Source organism: Entelurus aequoreus, linkage group LG12, assembly GCF_033978785.1.
Source record: "Entelurus aequoreus isolate RoL-2023_Sb linkage group LG12, RoL_Eaeq_v1.1, whole genome shotgun sequence".
In the NCBI taxonomy this organism is placed as follows: Eukaryota; Metazoa; Chordata; class Actinopteri; order Syngnathiformes; family Syngnathidae; genus Entelurus; species Entelurus aequoreus.
Genome location: NC_084742.1, coordinates 14,885,204 through 14,906,113, shown reverse-complemented (window position 1 = coordinate 14,906,113; position 20,910 = coordinate 14,885,204). Strand labels below are relative to the sequence as shown.

At 41.3% G+C, this 20,910-nt stretch overlaps 1 protein-coding gene across 1 annotated transcript in view; it reads left to right on the top strand.

Moving 5' to 3' along the window:
* Positions 1 to 20,910, top strand: part of snd1 (staphylococcal nuclease and tudor domain containing 1) — a 293,111-nt gene that overhangs the window by 40,993 nt on the left and 231,208 nt on the right. Inside the window, exon 11 of the mRNA XM_062064859.1 lies at positions 10,427 to 10,528. Coding sequence (XP_061920843.1) covers positions 10,427 to 10,528 — 102 coding nt within the window. The remainder of the gene's footprint in view (positions 1 to 10,426; positions 10,529 to 20,910) is intronic.

Here is a 20,910-nt window from a genome sequence, read left to right as displayed (position 1 = left end):
ATTAATGACAAAATATATACAGTCGTGGTCAAAAGTTTACATACACTTGTAAAGAACATAATGTCATGGCTGTCTTGAGTTTCCAATAATTTCTACAACTCTTATTTTTTATGGTAGAGTGATTGGAGCACATACTTGTTTGTCACAAAAACGTTGGTTCTTTTATGAATTTATTATGGGTCTACTGAAAATGTGACCAAATCTGCTGGGTCAAAAGTATATCTACAGCAATGTTAATATTTTGTTATGGCCAAACAGCTCATTTTTTGTTCCATCTGACATCAGGAAAGTTCTGTGGTCAGATGAAACACAAATTGAGCTGTTTGGCCACAATACCAAGCAATATGTTTGGAGGAGAAAAAGTGAGGCCTTTAATCCCAGGAACACCAACCCTACTGTCAAGCATGGTGGTGTTAGTATTATGCCCTGGGCCTGTTTCGCTGCCAATGGAACTGGTGGTTTACAGAGAGTAAATGGGACAATGAAAAAGGAGGATTACCTCCAAATTCTTCAGGACAACCTAAAATCATCAGCCCTGAGGTTGGGTCTTGAGCGCTGTTGGGTGTTCCAACAGGACAATGACCCCAAACACACGTCAAAAGTGGTAAAGGAATGGCTAAATCAGGCTACAACTAAGGTTTTTGAATGGCCTTCCCAAAGTCCTGACTTAAACGCGTGGACAATGCTGAAGAAACAAGTCCATGTCAGAAAACCAACACATTTTGCAGAACAGCACCAATTTTGTCAAGAGCAGTGGTCAAAAGTTCAACCAGAAGCTTGTGGATGGCTACCAAAAGCGCCTTATTGCAGTGAAACTTGCCAGGGGACATGTAACCAAATATTAACATTGCTGTATGTATACTTTTGACCCTGCAGATTTGGCCACATTTTCAGTAGACTCATAATTTCATGAAAGAACCAAACTTCATGAATGTTTTTTGTGACCAACAAGTATGTGCTCCAATAACTCTATCACAAAAAAAAGAGTTGTAGAAATTATTGGAAACTCAAGACAGCCATGACATTATGTTCTTTACAAGTGTATGTAAACTTTTGACCACAACTTTATTTGTTCGCACATGCTTCTTTATCCTATCCGCGAATGGTTACCTGAATGGTGGCGCTGGTTGTTACACGTCAGTGATCAGGTCAATGCATATGATGCAAGTATTTTACATTCTGTGATTAATCGTGATTATGGTAATCAAAAATCATGAGTGTCATTACTGGAGGTGGGAATCTTTTGGCACCTCACGATTCGATTATGATTACAATTCAGGAGCTATGATTCGATTAACAATCAATCATGATCCATTTTTAATTTGTTTATTCATGCAGTTTTACATTTATTTTCGTTTCACTAGATCAGCATTTGTCACTTGCAACTTTTAAAAACAGTGCATTTGTAATGAGAAAATCCCACCACATTTATTAAATTACCTAATGGAAATGTGCGCAAAACTGGAACATAAGTGCCCTGAAAAAAAGGAGGTGGTCGGATCTCTCAGGGAGGTGGCTCACTGCAGTCAGTCAAATTTTAGAACTGACTGCATTACTTTTTTCACAATAAATAAATCGATTGTCGATTATTGATGTTTACTAATCGATTTTATACTTGTCCATGTAGTTATTACTCTGTAATTAATATGAAAAATGTAATGATTTGACAGCACTGTAATAAACACAGTTAAAAGGGACCATAGTGTAATGAAAATGTCAGTACTGGTTTGCTATTGGCTGGTGATGAGTTATTATTAGCCATAGAAATGTACAACATACCTGCAACAAAAATTAACATTCCAGCCATCAATGCATTGAGTGCATAAAAAAACACTATACAGACAACATAAGGAATCTGAACTACAAAGCTGTACTGATTTACAGGTTCTGAATAAAAATGTAATGCTAGCAATTAGCTTGTCAATAGGATAGGAACAAAAATAAAACCCAAAACACAGTGAATACACAGCTTTAACCCTTACACAAATGAGAATAAATCATTTTTATAGATGCACACTGTAGACTAAAAAGCAAGAACAAAGTTTGTGTTCGACCACAGCTCTAATAGGAAAAAAAAACAAGTATCGGATGATATGGGCCTGCATCTAAAATCTCCGATACAAGCAGTCCTGCAGCCTGTTTACTTGTGCAAAGCTGGACAGCTAGTTAACTTTTTTAAATGTCCTCCAATAAGCACACAAGGTTGGTCTTTTCTTCTATTTTTGTCAAGTTTTACAAAACGTAAACATGGTTGGCTGTAGGCCACTAGGAGCTAGCAGCTACACAACAGCTAACTAAGCACACAATAGCATACAAGCTAGACATACTGTACATAGTAAGTTTTTCTTATTGAATTGTGAATTTAAACAAGTATAAAGTAATTATAGTTGCATATTACTTACACATACAAAGTCTCCAAGGCAGAAGCCTATTAAAATGTGTCTGGTAGCAAACGCTTCTGCATCATTCAACTTACTGCTCTATGAGCTTAAATTAATGAAATATTGTGGCCACTAGGTGTTGCCAAAAACGAATTACCACTCCACTTCAATTTAAAGACATCATTTCAGATGATTAATAATTTATAGGTTAGTGTTTTTATACCTATAATGGTTCTCTGACAAATTTCACTTGATCAAACCTTTTTTGACATTCAACACAACAAAATATTAGAAGTCCTAGGATTTATGCTGATATTGTATAGAATTATCAGTATTGTATAGAATTATCAGTATCGGCCAATACTCAAGGCTCCCATATCGAATCAGATGTGAAAAGGTTGGTGCACCTGTAGTTTGGACATTATCTCTCCATCAAATTAGGTTTTTGTTTTAGCATTCGCAGTCCTATATTGGTGGTCCGCAGTCTCTGGAGTGCACTGCCAGTGTTTGAATTAAATAATAGTTTGCAAGAAATTCCCAGTTTAGACTGAATTGCTAGACAAATGTTTCTGTTGAAGATGTACCTAATATTATGAATTCTAATAATAGTTTGGGGACTGCTTGAGCTGCTTGCAATGATGCATCGCCATGAACGACCTTAACCCTCCTTGAAAAGCTCACACAAACCCTTAACTGTGAAATAACATTACCACAGTACAATCTGAGTGGGTGAGTGCAACAATTAGTCACTCGCGTGGCAACAAAGTCCCTGTTTACTAATGTTTACTCTGGCCCACCGAGACCAAAATAAGAAGGAAAAGATGAAAGAAACATGAATGGACCAGCCATGTGTCAGTCTGACAATCATTATGGGAGCAATGGAGGGATTGGGCAGGATTTAAAGAGACAAAAAGGTGAGGTCCGTTCGGCTGTCACACTTCATCAGTGCACTGGCGTTTGGCCTCGCTCACCCCGCAAAAGTAGACGACCATTACGACGGCCCACCTTGCAGAATGTGCTATCAAAAGACAAGACATGACTACTGGCAGCATGTTACATTATTTTAGTTAGCTGTCTAGTATTAGCATTCACATTTAAACTACAAACACATAAAACGTTGTGTTTCTGATACAGTAGTGCTTATGAACAGCACATTCATCAAATTCCAGCATCATGACAAGAATACACGTGAGGCTCAAACAATACTGAAGCATAGATGCATCATGAAACGATAAGTGCCACTGTCCTTGGATACTTTGATTGGTGTGTCACTTTAAGAAAAAACAACAAAAACACATTGGACCGATACAACCGCTCTATCATTTGACTGTGAAGCACCAAACTGTGTTTATCAGGAAGCATTTCTTTTTAGCTCACGAGTGACAGCTCGTACTGAAAGAAGTCAAAGGGGTTGTGTGCCCCATTTGACATCATCGATCTAGATAGTGAAAGGAGAGAGTTGGGTGTCATATTTCTTTCTGCACAGCAATTAAAAAGAAAACTTACTGTAAATATTTAGTGTCAGTACAGCCTGTGAGTGTGCCACACACTCACTGAGGTGTCATTTACCCATCACTACAATACACTGTTGTGGAACCTGACACAGATTTAAAATGGAAAGTTACAGTGGCACCTTGGTTTTCATACGCTCCTTTTTTTGTATGATTTAGTTTTCGTACACCCTCTCAGTTATCGTACAACCAAACATTGCGCTGAACATACTAGCCTGTTTGCATGCATATCAATCTGCAGAATGGAGTGGCCAAACAAAGAATCCCAGAACTTGGTGATTCAGTGTTTTTTTTTTTTTGCGTTCCAATGCAAAAAAAATCCACCCTAAAGCGAAAAAAAATTGCCATTGTCAGCAATTTGATAAAAAAGGTGAGAAACACTAAGAATTCATGAAATAACTTACAGCAAAGTAAAAAGGTTGTGTCCGCATGGCCCTTCCCTCGCTTATTGCCCGTCTTTGCCAACACGTTTTCAATACAGGTACAAACGATGTTACTTATGCTTATTATCCATTTCTTTCATCATTTACTTGTTTTCTACTTTTTTTCTGCATGTACAACACTAATTATTCCCTGTAATATGTGTTAAGTGTTAATTGTTTGGCTGCCTGGAAGGGAAACATTGTATTTCCATTATTTCAAATAGGTAAAGTTGCTTTTGTCTTTGTTGGGCATTTTAAAAAGAAAACTGAAATACAACTGTATTAGAAAAGGGGACTTGTAATAACAAGGCATGCTATTTTGTGTCATGTGGTTATCCGTGTGTTCCCATTGTTTCCTCACTTGTCCCACTCTCATGTCTTCCGCCTCTGTCACCTCATCCTCCTGTGCCCTCCTTCCCTCGCTCAGCTTGCATTAACCTTCTAAATTATAGAGAAGTGTTACCTTTTTGTCATCCTCTCTCGCCCGCCTCTCCCGCACCGTGCACCCTAATTGGCTTAGAGTACTGACATTTACAGCCCACGGTGACACCGCGCCCTTTTCAAGCCGTGAAACAGCTCATTAGTTGCAAATTATTTCTTTCTTTTTTTTCTTTCCTGTTGGAGTAAGCTGCTTGTTTTTGTATTTTTTATTTTATTTAACTTTTTTTTATTCTTTTAAGTTTTGCACATCACGGTCTTGCTGTCAAACCCCTCAGGATGCACACACTGGCCTGCAATCTAAGACCTTAATTAAATGTGCCCTAAAAAGTGGGAATTTTATTAAAAAGTTGCTGTCGGCCCCCCGCTAGCTTAGTAGACCTTGTAGGAATCGTTTTTTCTTTTTAATCATTGAAAATATGATGTGGAAAACATGAAACTAACCATGAAAAATATTGTTAGATAATGCCGTCAGACCTGTGTTAGCGGCAAGGTGGCCTCGAAGATTTCCCCCGCAGAGAAAAGTAATATTAAAGGCTTTGTCCATAGTCAGTCCCGGCATCATGTCCGGGCCTGGGCGGGCTGCAGGCTATTTATTTTAATTGAGTTTTTTTTTCTTCTTTACATTGGAGCAGGGAAAAATAAGATAAGTAATCAAAACAGAAGCACGTTGACTTAGACGATAACATAATTAACTGACATGTTAAAGTATGAATACGACACAAAATATTGACAAACGAAATATAATCATATTTAATTTCGTCTTGTCGATGGGTGGGACAAGTTCGGAATATATACAATCACAGCTCTTTAACGGTGCACATTGAAAGGGGTGGGGGTTAGTTATGAACGAGAGCCAATCAGATGCTTTTCCTTGTCAGATAAGGAAGTTGACGCCAAAACCAAAATATGTGGCTTTGACATGTTCTACATGGTAATATGTGTACGTACACCTGGGAGAAAGTGAACAGAACACAATTTATTTCTCTTGCATTGATGCCCTCAGCAGGCGAGTCATCAATCGTGACATCTACACATCTGTAAGTCAAATCTATTATTTGCTGCTATCAGCACTGCCCCCAAAATGGATTCCGTGCCAAAAGTGAATTTCCGCCGCTGCGCTGCGGGAGCCGGTATCGCTTTCTGTCCACAGCTGATTACTATATGTGAGACAAAAACTTATTTGTGGTAATTGGCAAAATATATTTTTGAAATTATTTAAACCTTTATCATGTCCAATAAATGACAGACTTGGCCATATCTATGATGTTAATGAGATTGTTAAAGGACTGGTTTTGATCCGATATTGATGTGCTAAAACCTCTTTCTTGTTTAGAAGCTACATACAATATTAACTGTTCTTTGTTTTATGCACATAATAAATATTAATCAAGTGTTTGGATGTATTCATTTAATAGAGTTACTTATATAATAATGATGTACATTATACTGTACCGTTCATGTGTTGAAGTACCCTTTATACCCATATATGATAATAAAGTACATACTGTACTGTTTACGTGTTAAAGTACCCTGTAACAAGCTGAAATCGACCCCAAACAACTTAGTGATTCAAAATACTATTTTGATATTGACACATCTCATTTGTACATCTCCTAAGGTTATTCTAGTAATATTTGCACAGATAAGATGTGTCAATATCAAAATATTACTTTGCATTCCTTTTTGGCAACCAAGAATACTTTGATTTAATTAACACATATATATTAATATTGTATGTAGCTTAAAAAAGATTTCATTATGTCTTCTTATTCATATACTCTTTAAAATGTTCTTGTAATCAGACCATATTTTTCGGTATATTAGATGGAATCTTTACATGAAATGTTTCGACTTTGGCCACGCCTATGAGAACAGCTGAAAGGCAACATGTCACAGTGGTCAGGTGACCCTTCTGAAGAAGACTGCCGATGACAGTCGAAACATGTCAGGTAAAGATTCCATCTAATATACCGAAAAATATGGTTTGATTTCAAGAACATTTGAAAGAGAGTATTGTATGTAGCTTTTAAAAAAGAAATGGGTTTTAGCATCGGATATACAACAGTCCTTTTCAAATAATACTATAGAAACTCTTTCATTTTTCGGACACGATAAAGGTGTAGATCATTTAAATGCTAAATAAATAATAAATGGGTTATACTTGTATAGCGCTTTTCTACCTTCAAGGTACTCAAAGCGCTTTGACAGTATTTCCACATTCACCCATTCACACACACATTCACACACTGATGGCGGGAGCTGCCATGCAAGGCGCTAACCAGCAGCCATCAGGAGCAAGGGTGAAGTGTCTTGCCCAAGGACACAACGGACGTGACTAGGAAACCAAGTGTTTGTCTTACACGTACTAATCAGTTGTGGATTGACAAAGCCCCAGCATTGCGGCGTTAACAAATGTGCGCGCTACTGTGGCGGGGATACATTTTTGGCTGGGGCCCCCCTGAAAAAATTTAATGTCCCCCTTTAAATATTTTTCTGCGGGTCTGTCTATAGCCACCTTATTTTTTTTTTTACTTTGAATAACGGCTACTCATATCAAAACTTGCTACAATATGAATTGTTACTTTTTCCATAATGTTAAAAAAAGGTTCCTTTGTCATGCATTAAGGTGTGCATTTTAGTGCCAATACACATTATTTGTACAGGACGTTATGTGCTTTTTGATATGCTAACTCATTTAAGTTGAAGCTAAACATGTGCTTACTAAGCTCACACACATTTTTTCTCTCTATTGTTTAATTCAGATTCCAAACACTTTATAAACATTCAGACAAATTACAAATAACATCCAGGCAGGAAGTGTAAAGATCTGACCGAAGATAAAATAGTTTTTGTTGTGTTTGAACATTACTCTTTCATTTGAGTGTCTTTGTGGCTGCCTACCTGTGTAGACTAGCCACTTTTGCATTTTCCTTTGAGTGGTCGCTTTCAGACAGGTTTGACTGTACTGTACTCATTTATTTGTATTCGACTTAGTGCAATACTACTTTCATTCAGCAGGAATTGTAACTCCACAAGTCTATCTCTTTAGGAAAATAATATAAGTACCTAATTTTTCATAATTAATCCATTTCAAAGGTTCAGACAAAAAAATATAAATCGTTCCCAATAAGAATGAAAATACAAATGATTTGTTTGGAAAAATCAAATATATTAACGCAAAACACTTTTTAGCAAGAATTTTACTTTTGCATCCAGAAAAACTATAATAAGTGGTGAATAAAATGTATAAATCAACATTTAACATTACTTTTACTTGCTTTGAAAACTCTTGATGGCATAGACGGCAGTGAGTAGAGTGAGAGGTTAGAGGAGGGGAGAGCCACACAGATGTACTCTGCCTACTTCTGATTTTGTTTTTTAATTCAATGTTTCTCTGTTTTTTTTATCAAAGGGATGGCACTAGCAACTTTCTTTGTCTTCGTGATGGCTTATTTTGCTATTGTACTCAATAAAAAGCACAGACTGAGTCACTGAAGCGTGGTACTCTTTGGTTGGTCAATCGATTCCGGAGAACGATATTCAGACAGACTAGTTTGATACGTTCAGTGTTTGTCTATACAATAACCAGGACCGTACACAGACATTGTTGAAAAGTAGGCCGTATAAAAACCCAGGTACAGTGGAAACTTGATTTATGAATCTAATTCTTAAAAAGTGTTCGTAAATGGAAAAGTTTGTATCGTGAAAAAAATTTCTCAATTAGAAACAATGTATATATGAATAAAAAGTCCCTATTTTAGTGAAGGTTTGTACACTTTGAACACAATATAAAGTGCTATAAAGTACTGTATAGCAAACATAACAAGGTGGTGATGAATCAATATTCCCTTTATTAACAAGTCAAAACAACGACTTGCTAAACTGCCCAGTAAGCTCTGCTCTGCCAACACGCAGACACACACGCATAGAAGTCTTTTTGGTGCCCTTACAATCAGAAATCACAAATATTATTAAGTTTAACAACCATATTGCTTCAACAATATCAGTTTAAAAAGTAAAATACGCTTACAGTACGTTAACATCGGCATACGTCATGAGCTGCTCCTTAGACAAAGGAAACGAACAGACAGATTCGCCAATCGAATTTGTGTCTGAGCGGCGCTCAAACACACACGTCAACTGTATATTCAAAACTTATGTTTGTTTCTTGTGTAGACAAAGAAAGAACAACAACGAGTAACAATATCTTTCTTATCTTTATTGATCAAATGGCATAATTGCCACCGGGCTTAGACTTACTTTTGGTTCTTGCCTACAATGCCGAACCTTCTGGGCGATGTAGTATACAAACATTTGTCTTTTAGTTTTCATGTATTTATATATTTATTTTAACTTTCTTTATCCAGTGTTAGACAATTAAGAACACATTTTAATTTACAATTCTGACCTAGAAAAGGGCAACATTTGCATTATAGATGTGTGATGATAAACTCTCATTGTCTCATTTACCAACTAAAATTAGTGCTATAGATCGCTCTTAATAATTTACAAATGCTCCTACCGTGCGGAGGTAAATGTGTTGGAACATAAATTAATGTTAAACATAGAAAAACACTTTTTAAGTGTAAAACAAACATGTAGAATGTCTGCAACTTGTGGACGACAGAGCAGACAGCGGACAATAAGGAAGCCTTTGGTGGTGTTATTTTTCTTAATTATTACCAATTGTATTATGTAAAATTAATCAAAACAGTACAGTAATATGACATGAGGTCTGCCATATGGTGTCTACTTTTAAGTTATGTGATATAACACATATACGATATTTGTTTTCCAATTTTTGCTGGAAAAGTGCCTTTTGAGGTTAAGGTTACAAGGAACACTTAAAACATTGATAACCAATTCAAAAGTTCAAAACTCAAAACATCGCAACTTTTGCCGAAATGTTCTGAAAAAGCGGCTGTGAATTCAGGCATTTAAGGCTGCAACAATCGCAAAAAACCCTGTGAAATCCTGGAGGACTTGATGAACGAGGGCCATGTAAGGTAGAATCTTGGATGAAAACATCCTGACCTAAGCCAGAACATTAAGATGGGTTGTGAATGTGTCCACTAGCATGACAATGACACAAAACACACAGTAGTGGCTCAGTAAGAAGCACATTTGGATCCTGGAGTGGCTTAGTCAGTCTCCATTAAAATTCTGTGGAGCGAGCAGACACTTTGAGTTGACAAGTGACAGTCTCGAAACCTTCATGATTTGTAGAGTATCTGTAAAGAGGAGTGTAAATCTGTCAACATTCTAAACTGGTTGTGTGTGTCTTTGTGAGGCGGTAAACTTCCAGAATCCGTAGGGGATCAAACAAACACATTAGGAACACAAAGATCCACCATTAGAACGACATTAGATATAGATTTCTATTTCCAAATTAGTATTTAGTTGTTGGCTTCTCTTTTGTTTGACAAAATAAGTGAAGAATTGTCCGCGAGGCAAGTGTTCTAGCTTCGTATCTCCTTGTTAGCACCTGTCTTTACTTTCACAACTGCACCATTGTCATTTGTTAAATTATTTTATTCCGCCTCTACGATAACACAGCACCTGTCACAGTGAGTGTGTTTGTGTGTGGGCCTCCTGTTGAAAAATGCAAGTGGCTTCTATTTGTGGCAGAGTTTGGTGCTTCTTCATTCATGTCCTTCTTTTTTCCCCTCAGGAGAAGAACAAGGACAAAGACAAGCGATTCCGTCCGCTCTACGACATCCCTTACATGTTCGAAGCCCGCGAATTCCTCAGGAAGAAGCTCATCGGGAAAAAGGTGATGTCCACAAACGACACAATCCATCTAAATAACGACTACATGTGCACAACTACACATGCTCACGCAAGTCTGAATAGCGCTATCATTTGTGGCTGTGCGAACAGGAAGTGCTCACTTGACGCCCTGGGGCTCGCTATTGGCCCCCTTTTAAACAAGCCGTGTTGATTTTCCCCTCTTGTCTATCGATCCGTCGGGTCTGTACACCTCCGAGGCCACCATCATTTACTCACCAGCACAACCGCGTGCTGAGCTAAAGAGTACTTGAGTTGCGCGCACAATGCACACACTGATGTTTGAACATCTGCATTGCAAAATGAGCTAATTAGATGCAATCAACATAGAATGCAAGCAGCTTTCTTGCATTCTATGAAAACTTCAATACAGAAATGATGTTTTCTGGCTGCACTTGCTTGAGAATTAGTTGAGCGCTTCTTGGGTACTGTTTATTTGCTAGCATAATACTTCTAACCCCGCAGCTGTTAATGTTCATCTGAGTGCTACCTTGACCTACTTGAGTTTCATTGGATGCAAGGTGGGTGCATACCACAGATTGCATTTCTTGCACTTCCCAACAAAGAGGCGAGATTTAGTCGACCCACTTAACTGTCATCCTGTCTCCCAACACTAAGCTCTATGGAGACAGATTTGGAGCAGGAGACTGCTTCCTCTTTTTAAAAGGTCTGTTTAATCTGTTTTTTTCACCGCAAAGACAACGATGCTTCTTTCACGCTGGGATAATGAGGCTTTGACCTGTTGGATGTGGTTAAATGAGTCACCTTGTGCAAACTACAACCGCAACATCATTATGTCCCCTCACAAGATTGACCCTCACTGCATTACCTGTCTAAGCTGGGAAACAAGCACTTTTCCCCTGCAGGACATTACTCAGCGTTAAGTCTCAGTCTGCTAAACCTCAAAGCTTGCTTGCCATTAAAGCTGCTATTCATCATCCCTGTAAGGAAACTGCTGCTGCGATGTTTGATCCCTTAACAACAGCATCCAATTTGCACATTCAAATGTTCCTTTCAGCCAGTGTTTGATTGCTAAAAAAGTAGAAGGTGATGGAGCTATTCAGTCAGTGCAAAACACCCTATAGCCATTGAGTGTATCCTACCAGGCCACAATATGAAGAAGTGGAGTTTGGATAAAGCAACAGTCTTCAACAGAGGTTCTGTGGAGGTCGTGACATTTTTGATTGATAAAAAAAAAAAAAATGGTATATTCCCCAGATTGCTGAGTGGCGTTGGGTGAGGGGTGGCAAGGGTCGTGGTAAACATGACGTCTGCATATAATTTGCTAGGAATCATGTTTTCTTAAAAAGGCTAAAGAAAATTAAATATTTAAAAAATATCCATCCATCCATCTTCTTCTGCTTATCCGATGTCGGGTCGCGGGGGCAGCAGCCTAAGCAGGGAAACCCAAACTTCCCTCTCCCCAGCCACTTCGTCCAGCTCTTCCCGAGGCGTTCCCAGGCCAGCTGGGAGACATAGTCTTCCCAACGTGTCCTGGGTCTTCCCCGTGGCCTCCTACCGGTCGGACGTGCCCTAAACACCTCCCTAGGGAGGCGTTCGGGTGGCATCCTGACCAGATGCCCGAACCACCTCAACTGGCTCCTCTCGATGTGGAGAAGCAGCGGCTTTACTTTGAGCTCCCTCCGGATGGCAGAGCTTCTCACCCTATCTCTAAGGGAGAGCCCCGCCACCCGGCGGACGAAACTCATTTCGGCCGCTTGTACCCGTGATCTTGTCCTTTCGGTCATAACCCAAAGCTCATGACCATAGGTGAGGATGGGAACGCAGATCGACCGGTAAATTGAATGAATGAATGAATGAATGAATGATATTTATTGTCATTGTTCATGTACAGGTACAGGTCCAACGAAATTTAGGTTGCTTCCCTAAGGTGCTTTGCATTTAAAAAAAAGAAGAAACCACACAATATACAAAAACAACACAATATACACAATATGCAATATGGCCTATGACCACTCTAAGAGGCAATGTAGAAAAAAACGAGACAGTAAAAAGTATAAAGTGACTAGTGAACTGACTAAAGAGGAGTAATGCTGGTTCCCAGTGTGCTGAGAGGGTGGGAGTCAGCATTTCCTACCTCCTATGCTGTGCAGGCATTTTATTTTGGATTAAATATGTGAATAAATATGATAACTATTGTCCAGTTGGCGTGTAATCGCTGATTGCTCAGTCCCGGATCGTGATTGACCGGTGGCTTCCTCATGTTGCACGTGAGGGAGTTTTTATTTTAATATTTTTTTTTATTTTTTACATTCCAGCTGCGTTTAGTGCAGTTATGGCCCGGGGGTAGAAACGGTTCTTGAGTCTATTTGTGCGGGTTCGCATGGTTCTGAAACGTCTGCCGGAAGGCAGCCGATCGAAGTGGCTGTTGCCGGGGTGGGATGGGTCCTTGAGTATGTTGGCTGCCTTCTTCAGGCAGCGGGAGTTGTACAGTTCTTCCAGGGAGGGGAGGGGGCACCCGATGATTTTTTGGGCCGAGTTGACGACCCTCTGGAGAGCTTTCCTCTCTGCTGCTGTGCAGCTGCAGAACCATACGCAGATGCAGTATGTGAGGATGCTCTCCACAGAACAGCGGTAGAAGGACACCAGTAGATCCTGTCTCAGGTGGAGATTCCTGAGTACTCTCAAGAAGTAGAGCCTCTGCTGTGCCCTCTTGACGATAGCCGTGGTGTTGGTCCTCCAGGACAGGTCCTGCAGTGGGACTCCGGCTCAGCTCCTTCTTCACCACAACGGATCGATACAGCGTCCGCATTACTGAAGACGCCGCACCGATCCACCTGTCGATCTCACGATCCACTCTTCCCTCACTCGTGAACAAGACTCCGAGGTACTTGAACTCCTCCACTTGGGTCAGGGTCTCCTCCGCAACCCGGAGATGGCACTCCACCCTTTTCCGGGCGAGAACCATGGACTCGGACTTGGAGGTGCTGATTCTCATCCCAGTCGCTTCACACTCAGCTGCGAACCGATCCAGCGAGAGCTGAAGATCCTGGCCAGATGAAGCCATCAGGACCACATCATCTGCAAAAAGCAGAGACCTAATCCTGCAACCACCAAACCAGATCCCCTCAACGCCTTGACTGCGCCTAGAAATTCTGTCCATAAAAGTTATGAACAGAATCAGTGACAAAGGGCAGCCTTGGCGGAGTCCAACCCTCACTGGAAACGTGTCCGACTTACTGCCGGCAATGCGGACCAAACTCTGGCACTGATCATACAGGGAGCGGACCGCCACAATCAGACAGTCCGATACCCCTTACTCTCTGAGCACTCCCCACAGGACTTCCCGAGGGACACGGTCGAATGCCTTCTCCAAGTCCACAAAACACATGTAGACTGGTTGGGCAAACTCCCATGCACCCTCAAGGACCCTGCAGAGAGTATAGAGCTGGTCCAGAGTTCCACGACCAGGACGAAAACCACACTGTTCCTCCTGAATCCGAGGTTCGACTATCCGGCCGGCGTAACCTCCTCTCCAGCACACCCGAATAGACCTTACCGGGAAGGCTAAGGAGTGTGATCCCACGATAGTTAGAACACATCCTCCGGTTCCCCTTCTTAAAGAGAGGAACCACCACCCCGGTCTGCCAATCCAGAGGTACCGCCCCCGATGTCCATGCGATGCTGCAGAGTTTTGTCAACCAAGACAGCCCCACAGCATCCAGAGCCTTAAGGAACTCCGGGCGGATCTCATCCACCCCCGGAGCCTTGCCACCGAGGAGCTTTTTAACTACCTCAGCAACCTCAGCCCCAGAAATAGGAGAGCCCACCACAGATTCCCCAGTCACTGCTTCCTCATAGGAAGACGTGTTGGTGGGATTGAGGAGGTCTTCGAAGTATTCCCTCCACCGATCCACAACATCCGCAGTCGAGGTCAGCAGAACACCATCCTCACCATACACGGTGTTGATAGTGCACTGCTTCCCCTTCCTGAGGCGGCGGATGGTGGTCCAGAATCGCTTCGAAGCCGTCCGGAAGTCGTTTTCCATGGCTTCCCCGAACTCCTCCCATGTCCGAGTTTTTGCCTCCGCGACCGCTGAAGCCGCACACCGCTTGGCCTGTCGGTACCTGTCCGCTGCCTCAGGAGTCCTATGAGCCAAAAGAACCCGATAGGACTCCTTCTTCAGCTTGACGGCATCCCTCACCGCCGGTGTCCACCAACGGGTTCTAGGATTACCGCCACGACAGGCACCAACTACCTTGCGGCCACAGCTGCAATCAGCCGCCTCGACAATAGAGGCGCGGAACATGGTCCATTCGGACTCAATGTCCAGCACCTCCCTCGTGACATGTTCAAAGTTCTTCCGGAGGTGGGAATTGAAACTCTCTCTGACAGGAGACTCTGCCAGACGTTCCCAGAAAACCCTCACAATGCGTTTGGGCCTGCCAGGTCTGTCCGGTATCCTCCCCCACCATCGCAGCCAACTCACCACCAGGTGGTGATAAGCTCCGCCCCTTTCTTCACCCGAGTGTCCAAAACATGAGGGCGCAAATCCGACGACACAACTACAACGTCGATCATGGAACTGCGGCCTAGGGTGTCCTGGTGCCAAGTGCACATATGGACACCCTTATGTTTGAACATGGTGTTCGTTATGGACAATCTGTGACGGGCACAAAAGTCCAATAACAAAACACCGCTCGGGTTCAGATCGGGCGGCCATTCTTCCCAATCACGCCTCTCCAGGTTTCACTGTCGCTGCCAACATGAGCGTTGAAGTCACCCAGTAGAACGAGGGAATCACCCGGGGGAGCACTCTCAAGTACTCCCTCGAGCGAATCCAAAAAGGGTGGGTACTCTGAGCTGCGGTTTGGCGCATAAGCGCAAACCACAGTCAGGACCCGTTCCCCCACCCGAAGGCGGAGGGAAGCTACCCTCTCGTCCACCGGGTTGAACTCCAACATGCAGGCTCTGAGCCGGGGGGCAACAAGAATTGCCACCCCAGCCCGTCGCCTCTCACTGCCGGCAACGCCAGAGTGGAAGAGAGTCCAGCCCCTCTCGAGAGAACTGGTTCCAGAGCCCTTGCTGTGCGTCGAAGTGAGTCTGACTATGTCTAGCCGGAACTTCTCCCCCTCGCGCACTAGCTCAGGGTCCTTCCCCCCCAGCGAGGTGACGTTCCACGTCCCAAGAGCTAGCTTCTGTAGCCGAGGATCGGACCGCCAAGTGGCCTGCCCTCGGCCGCCGCCCAGCTCACTTCGCACCCGACCTCTATGACCCCTGCTATGGGTGGTGAGCCCATTGGAGGGGGGACCCACGTTGCCTCTTCGGGCTGTGCCCGGCCGGGCCCCATGGGGACAGGCCCGGCCACCAGGCGCTCGCCATCGTGCCCCACCTCCGGGCCTTGCTCCAGAGGGGGGCCCCGGTGACCCGCGTCCAGGCGAGGGAAATCTGGGTTCCTTGTTTTTATCTTTCATTGAGGTCTTCGAGCTGCTCTTTGTCTGATCCCTCACCTAGGACCAGTTTGCCTTGGGAGACCCTACCAAAAACAATCTGTTATTAACTTATACATGCATTTAAAAACTAAAAATATTATTTCTTTTATCGTTTTGCTCTAATTTTTAATTGTTGCTCGTTATTGAACAATGTACTTTGTTGAGAATTTTTCAAGTTTCTAGAGACTTCTCCAATCTTTTTAGTAACTTTTTACTCATTAAAAACGACTAGCAACAAATCTAGCATCTTTTTCTGGTGTTTAGAGACTCTTCTGTCCCTCCATGTCTCCGGCTAACAGCGAACTGCAGCGAGCCCTGCGTTCCCAAAACACTCACATGCTTAGTGCTGCTGCAAGCCTTTTTTTCCCTTAAAAGCCGCCACTGTCCTCCTATTATCACATATTACAGTTTGTAGATCACTGTCCGTGGGTTTATCTGGGATATATTGAAGTACGTCCACATCGCGGACACACTCCCTAAGCTACAGACAATTGCTTACATCATCTGAACATCCAGTTTAAACAGTGATGTTCCGGTGGTCAAAGTCTTTTTTGGCGGTAGCCCATGGTCTTGAACACACCATGTTGGCGGAGAATGAGTGTGTGCACGGGAGGGAATATGTGTTGGAATTGGGCCGGTTGTGAGCAAAAGATTGGCAATAAAAGTTAAAAAGAGCGTCTGACTTTGTGACTTTTTCTGGAGGCTACATTACATTAAATGACTTTAATTTGTTTTCACTTAAAAACCCTCGATTTTAAGGTGTGGCTGGATTTATTTTGGCGTGGCGGTGCGCACAAGGAGAAACCCTCTTCCCCCATAATTTTTCCACTAATGTTAATGTCTTTAAATACACATTAACATTGTGAATATATAAATAGAAGTAGAAGATGTCTTATAGTCACCAATGCTCACACTCTTTCAAACAAGGTGCCACTTTATTCACCTGTCCCTCCAACAAGGAAGTCCCGCCCCCATCCCGCCTGCGCTGTCAGGTGTTTTGGATCGTAAAAATGGATAGTAGAGAGAGAATGAGTAGATACGAGTAGAGATAATTACCCTCAATATCAGAATCCACAGTTTACAAGTTTCATTTACAAAAATGAATACAGGATATACAGTGGGGCAAAAAAGTATTTAGTCAGCCACCCATTGATTGTCAATGGGTGGCTGACTAAATACTTTTTTGCCCCACTGTATATGTAGGGGTCCACGCTCTATCTATCCATTAGTTTGGGGGTTCTCGTCCTGGAAAACGTTGAAGACCACTGCTGTAGTCAGTGTGCGGCAAGGTTCACACCAGGCGGCCCTGATGTCTTTTAGTATTTTTAAAAAAAACTTTAAATCCATATGCTCTAATCAATGTTAATACAGGTTTTTCTTTAAGATAACAAGAAAATGTTGTGAATAATTTACTTTTATAAAATAAAAAAAACATTTGTCTTTGAAATACACGTGCCTATCCTTCTGCAAGAAAGTTTACTTTGTTCTAAAAGTATGATCACTTTGTTTTGTCTGAAAGTCCAGTTTGGAGAAGATTTCAAGATTTATTATATAATCCTCCATCTTGACAGCCACATCCGAACATTAAAATAACTTTTTTGCATTTGACTTCCCGTGCCCCTAATACGGACAAAGGGTATATAAAATGAATGAATGAATGGCTGCACATTACTGTTACAGCTTGTATAGCAGAATAGATTTCAACAAAGCCATTATTGTCCAAGTATCTGGCAACACAAATCACCACAGTTATCCAGCACGTCTTCAATCCTCTCGAGCATAGAATTCTCTTCCACTCTACTATGATGACTTCACTGCTGGATGTTGGACACCTTGCACTCCTCCACCTTCCTTCCTTCCCCAAGAGGGTTCTCCGCAGATGCTGATTGGACTTCATACTTGGACATTCCGTCATCCTCAGCAAAACACTTGCCATCTTGCTCCTTGTCATGCTGGAAAACTGCCTTGTGGCCGAGTTACTGCTTCACAGTGTCACAGTGCATGTTGGAATTCATGTTTCCTTCAATGAACTGGAGCTCCCCCAGTGTCGGCAGCACTGGTGCAGCCCAAGACCATGTCGGTAGAAAGATTATCTTGTCTTCTCACTTGTGTTACCGGCTATTTAGACAATAATGGTTGTGTTGACCGTTTTCAGTGTATAGTACATCTATACTGCCTTACAAGCTGTACACTGACTGCTCTCAAGTATATTCATTTCTATAGTACTTCTAGAGAAGATATAGTGTCATAAAAATGCTGAGGGTTTTACTCACTTACTGTATATATTCTACATCCCTGCCCTCTTTTGAAACGGTCGTGTTAGCACAGTGACATAATCCCAAAAAAAGCATGATTTGGCTAACTTTATATTAAGTAGAGCTTCTCATGCGCTTGGGTCTCAGCCTCAGCAGAAAAAAAAACATCCAATGGAGTTGTTGCATTAAGCCACTTATCAGGCTTGAGCACATTCGGATAATCCTGCGGGGCTCAAAAGTGGCTCCTGTTATGCAGCTGCTTGCGCTTTTTCGCCGCACTTGCTTGTTGGTATGCACATGATGATGAATGCATGCGCGTCTGGCTGCAATAAAGAAAGTTGATTTTTAGCTTGAGGTGTTTCCGATCTGACCGTCGTCGTGGTTTCAAATGCAGACTGGGATTTCTCCATGCTCTAAACTCAAATGTCACGTAAAATATCCGAATCTTGCTACAAATACGTTGTCGCGTGTCATAACGTTTTGTTCCAAACACATAAAAAGTGTCTTTACACTGTATATACGGTCAATTAAATGAATGACATTTCAAAGGATGCATTACACTTGTCATGTTTAGATCCCCTAAAGAGGTCCTAATATGCAAGACCAACTTGTATTTGGCACTTGTATTTGTGTATTAGGAAAGTCCCACACATTTTAAATCAAACCGTGGAGGAGTGGCAGGGATTAGGGATGTAACTATTAAAACATTTCATATCGCAGTTATTGTGACCAAAATTATCACGGTTATTGCTATCACGGTATTGTTGAATTTGCTAAAAAATAATCATAATACACACACTAAAATCTTTTAGCCAAGTTTAAGTGTTTTTGAATAACTAAATAGACACACAATACATTTTCTTGGCAGAGGATAGATATTGTTCTCACTTCGTAATGATTATATTTCATTTTTATTTGAGTGTTTATCTTCTTACATTTAAATTTTTAAACGTCTTAGGTTTTTTTAATGAATGCAAATTGGAGGTTAACTTTGCTTCACTTCGGCTTATGTGACGACACACAAGTTTGCTACCTGTTAAACCCTTCCGTCTGTGTCGACTAGACTATTGTTGCGTATTGCTTGATCACTTTGTGCTAAGATAGCACTGCCTTTAATGTTTAATATAGATATCTCCGTTGTTCAGACAGTAATGTGTTCATACAAGGTTAGGTTGGGCTATGATGGGTCTTAATGCTAAAAGACGTTGTCTATTGTGGTCATGTTAGCATTTAAGCTAGCGAGTAAGTTAAGGCTAATTGGTCCATAAGTTTATAAAAGTGCACTTATCAGTCACTGTTTAATTGTTTTATTTTAATACGTAATACTAACCACAAGGTTTCCCCTAGATTGCCACTATATTTGTGGCGGTAGGGGCGTGGTCAACATGACACCATCATATATATATGGCGTTATGATCATTTTAATTTGCAATGATGCATATATGTCCTTTAAAAGGCCAAACAAAGTGTTATTAGTTATTAATAACATATTTATATATATATCATGTCATATATCAGCTTTTTTGGCCAAATAGGTTTAACGGCGTGGCTCGGTTGGTTCAGCGGCCATACCAGCAACTTAAGGGTTCCAGGTTCGATCCCCGCTTCCGCCATCCTGTCACTGCCATTGTGGCCTTGGGCAAGATACTTCACCCACCTGCTCCCAGCGCTATGAGTCACTAGAGAAAAGCGCTATTGAATTATATAAATAAAATTCACTTCACTTCAATTCACTTCACTTAACATACAAGGAATTTGACTTGGTAGACGGTGCTCTCTTTGTTCAATGCAATTTCAATTGTTGCTGCTTATTACAAAAAGTAACACAGGCTACACTATATCAACCCTCCCTGAATGTTGCAAGGTATTTTGCCAAATATGTAAACAACCATTTAACCACGGTTATGAATACATTCCGCGCCAAAATATTTATAAAACTATTTTGCTTTTTTTCCAAACATGCGCCAAATGAGCTGTTTGAAATTTGAGACTTTAGTGACGCGTTTTGCCTTGGTTTCGTCAGCATATATCTCCTGATATGGTAGAAGTTCACCCACAGAGCTTTGCCATTTTTATTTAGTTGTAGTCAATAAGTTCCTTCTTTTTCTCTATTATATTGTTGTCACTGACCATTATCAACAAATTAATTTGTTGCCCACAAACCTAAGCTAAGTATTTTTCTTTCAAATTTTTGGCTCAGACAAGAAAAGTTGACCACAAATATGAATGCGGCTTAACTGAGTCTCTAAACAAATTATTTCACTTGGCACCTGTAACGTTTTACCACTTTTCCGCCCACGCTTTCTCACATTTCGGCTTTTTTGGCGATTGGTCAGAATCCAATACTGTGTGGTTAAAGTTGATCATCCTGCTTAATGTGTGTCTAACTTAAGCAAATAAATATCTTAACAATCTATTGCAGGGTTCCCCAACCTTTTTTCCACCGGGGGCTGGTTTAATTTATGCATTATTTTCACAGACTGGCTTTCTACGTGTTGGAGATAAAAACAGCGAACAAAATTTAGCCTGAAAAATTGGCCTTTAGCTACAATTAGCTACAAATTAACATTTTATATGTCCATTAATGTGCATTGTCCCATGTACTATAACAAAGGAGTTGTAATATAAATGATAAATGATAAATGGGTTATACTTGTAT